The 3,832-nt window shown below is 32.9% G+C and overlaps 1 protein-coding gene across 5 annotated transcripts in view; it reads right to left on the reverse strand.

Annotated features, from left to right (window-relative positions):
- LOC109844448 (protein GIGANTEA-like) overlaps nt 1-3,283 on the reverse strand; it is a 24,975-nt gene extending 21,692 nt beyond the window's left edge. Inside the window, exons 1-3 of one of the 5 annotated variants that reach the window (XM_020413487.1) lie at nt 3,155-3,279; nt 3,046-3,071; nt 2,571-2,957 (exon numbers count right to left, since the gene is read on the reverse strand). In XM_020413487.1, the coding sequence (XP_020269076.1) occupies nt 2,571-2,660 (90 nt within the window). In that variant the 5' untranslated portion in view covers nt 2,661-2,957; nt 3,046-3,071; nt 3,155-3,279. Of the gene's footprint in view, nt 1-2,570; nt 2,958-3,045; nt 3,072-3,154 lie in introns of those variants that run through there. The other 4 variants (XM_020413486.1, XM_020413489.1, XM_020413490.1 and 1 more) reach the window with 4 other exon arrangements.

Genomic DNA, 3,832 nt, shown 5'->3' on the forward strand with positions numbered 1-3,832 from the left:
TGGAACACAATTGAAGGTGGCAGGAGCGTGCTTAACACTTTGCATGACCCAATTTAAGGGACTAAGACCTTCCAATCATATAATGATCCATATGGTGAATAACAAGGCTTGAAAAATTGACCAGACAAATCACTAAAATCATAACGGATTTGAAGTGCTGATCAGATCTAGGTTTCTGATCGTTAATCGTTGATAATGGATATAACATAATTAGATCTATGATTTGAAGAACCAAAGTTGATTATAGAGTTATATCAGAGAAAAATAATTAAGACAAGGAAACAATGAATACAAAGCTTGCAATTAAACTTGATTTGGTCGAAGAATCATCATGCAGTGATCATAATTTTCTAACTGGATAGCATAGTTGTGAAAAAACAAAAAACTAAACAAAAAAAATCTTTTTATATTCATATATAGAAATATACTTAATTAGAAGAAAAAAACTAATAATACAATACAATTTCTAGATGGAGTAATCTCTTCACAATACTAGATCTAATTCAATAGAACAAACCATATGATATTAGGTTACCACTTTACCTCAATAAACTCTTAAACCATATTGGTTTAAGCCATGATTAGATATCTAACTTTTTAACTGGATCAAATCTGTTGTTAAATTCCCTAACCACAAGTAATATTTAACAAAAACAACATTAAAATTAATCTTCTTTAACTTTTAATTTCCTAGATATCGATCTATGTTAGATTTAATTCAAATACCATAACTATCTAGAAATTATTTGATTATACAAGTCTTTTATCAAATACCCTAACTATCTAGAAACTGGATTAGCTTAATTGATAAAAAATAAAAAATAAAAAAAATCTTTTTTATGTTCATATATAGAAATATACTTAATTAGAAGAAAAAAAATCTAATAATACAATACAATTTTTAGATGGAGTAATCTCTTCACGATATTAGTTCTAATTAATAGAACAAACCATATGATATTAGGTTATACCAATTTACCTCAATAAACTCTTAAACTATATTGGTATAAACCATGATTAGATATCTAACTTTTTAACTGGATCAAATCTGTTGTTAAACTCCCTAACCACAAGTAATATTTAACAAAAACAACATTAAAATTAATCTTCTTTAATTTTTAATTTCCTAGATATCGATCTATGTTAGATTAATATTTCAAATACCATAACTATCTAGAAATTATTTGATTATACAAGTCTTTTATCAAATACCCTAACTATCTAGAAAATGGATAGCTTAGTTGAGAAAAAACAAAAATAAAAATAAAAATCTTTTTTATATTCATATATAGAAATATACTTAATTAGAAGAAAAAAACTAATAATACAATACAATTTCTAGATGGAGTAATCTCTTCACGATACTAGTTTTAATTCAATAGAACAAACCATATGATATTAGGTTAGCACTTTACCTCAATAAACTCTTAAACTATATTGGTAGAAGCCATGATTAGATATCTAACTTTTTAACTGGATCAAATCTGTTGTTAAACTCCCTAACCACAAGTAATATTTAAGAAAAACAACATTAAAATTAATCTTCTTTAATTTTTAATTTCCTGGACATCAATCTATGTTAGATTAATAATTCAAATACCATAACTATCTAGAAATTATTTGATTATACAAGTCTTTTATCAAAACTCAATCTAAGCTTCATTGATTAAAAATATGCCAAAATTTTGCAGTTATCATTACATAGTTTTTGTAGTATTAAGATGAGCAATCGAAAATGTTGCTGAACTTGCAGAAGCTTTTGATGCCAGTGAGAAAAAAAGGGAAAACAGGAAAGCGATCCACATGAGAAACTAGACCTTTGGCAGTAAAGGTGCATTATTTTTTTCCCCTTTTGATGCATAAAAGACCAACATATATAAAGTTTTAAACATTCAAAGTAATGGTTTCAGTAAAACCTAGTAGATCCAAAGTTGGATTGGAATTAGGATTTTTTTTAAAGAGAACCTCATTTATGATCCATAGCCAGAATCTCAAGTCTACCCAGATTGTCAAATTTTACATTTGGCATGACAAATAGCCTTGATAAAAGATTGAATTTATTTCTAAAGTTTCTGGGGAAAAAAAAGAGACCATTTGGTTTCCTTGGTATCAAATCTTACAATCTCATTCCTTATTCAGATGGTAAGCTCATAAAAAGGTTATCGTCCCCTGTCATCTATACCTTCAGCGGCACCTATCACCCCTCAACTCATTCAGCACTTATCACCACTCAATTCATAATTGAAAGGGGGTTAGCCGCAATTTAGCCTTCTCAAAATGTGGCTCCAGCGGTGATTAGTCCTACAAAAATAGCTGAGGGGATTATTTGCAATTTATCCTAACTATGAGCATCAAACCTCGTTTCAGTTTAACCAATTTAGCGTATGCTACAAAACAGTAACCACCAACATTCACTCAAGCATCAAATTTCAAACTTTTACCATTCCTTAACCAAAAGTAGTAATGTTCCCAAACTGATGACAGCAAAATTACACAAACCAATTAGGAAAAATATGTATAACTGATGCAAATGCAACAAACATCAAAAATTTTCAGTACAATTCCCGTACCTCCCTCTGCTGCTCATCTTGAGGTGGCGGCCAAACCAACAACGAGAACTGAAGCCCATCAATCCACTTCGCACAAGAAGCAGCAGACATTGCAACAAACTCTAACCCCTTCAAAACCCTCAAATTCTCTATCTGATCCTGTACCACAGAATGTTCAGCAGAGCAGCAGAAGAATTGAATTTGAAACACTGCATCAAAAATCACCCCAAAGTACACCAAAAAAAAATAAAATCCAATCCCTGATTCAATCCCCAAACCGACAAATTCCTCAGGTGAACTTAGCTGTCCTCTGATCCGCGCAAAACGCCATCCTCAAAATCTCCATATCAATCCGCCGGCAGCCGTTTCGATTAACAAACAACAGCGCAACCCATCTTAATCGGAACTCTACAAAGTTCAATCATATTCAATGAATTCGAGCGAAATTAGCAATAGAAACCGTTCACATTCTCGATCAAAAACCATCTCAACTAACCTCAATCGAATCAAACCTCCGAAACTCTGCAAAATTTAGAGTAAATTCATGTAATTCGAGCGACATTATCAAAAGGAATCGATGAAAGCGGCGGGGAAATTGAGCGTACCTGGTGAATTTTCCATTGATGGAGCTAGGTTTTCTCCCCCCCTGAGCTCGTCGGGGGGGGGGGGAATAACTTCTAGTGAAGTGAGGGGGTAGTAGAAAATTTGGACACTTCGGTGATCGGCTTGGGGTCACTGAGGGGGGTTTTGGAGGCCGCGGGGGGCTTTCGCTCGCGCTTATTGATCCACGCCCTCGACGCTGCTGACGTGGCGACGATATTTTCTGTGGCCGCCGAACTGTCTCGGATGTCCATGATCCATCCATGGCATGGCATGCATAGCAAGGTGGAATTCCAACTGTACCCTTTCGCGCTTGATTAGGGAACGTGGTTTCTATTGTGGCCGTCGGATTGGAGTTGTGAGGCGCGTGGTGGTTTGCTGAAGGTGCTGACCTCATAGGGATTTAATTAAGCACGTTTTCAAAATGTTACGATAAAAGGACAAAATTATTATTTAATACCAGCATTGTACGTGCAATCTACATTAAAATATAGTTGTTTCGATTTTTATATAAAAATATCATTTTAATACTTAAAAAGTATGATATTTATTTATTTAATATATAATATTTTATCTTATCTTATTTGAAATTACTTATGATATATATTTTAATTTGAATAATAACGTAATTTTTCTAGATATGCCATAAGAAGAGTCTGCTTCATAGTTCATCTTCAGATTGT

Source organism: Asparagus officinalis, chromosome 6, assembly GCF_001876935.1.
Source record: "Asparagus officinalis chromosome 6, Aspof.V1, whole genome shotgun sequence".
In the NCBI taxonomy this organism is placed as follows: Eukaryota; Viridiplantae; Streptophyta; class Magnoliopsida; order Asparagales; family Asparagaceae; genus Asparagus; species Asparagus officinalis.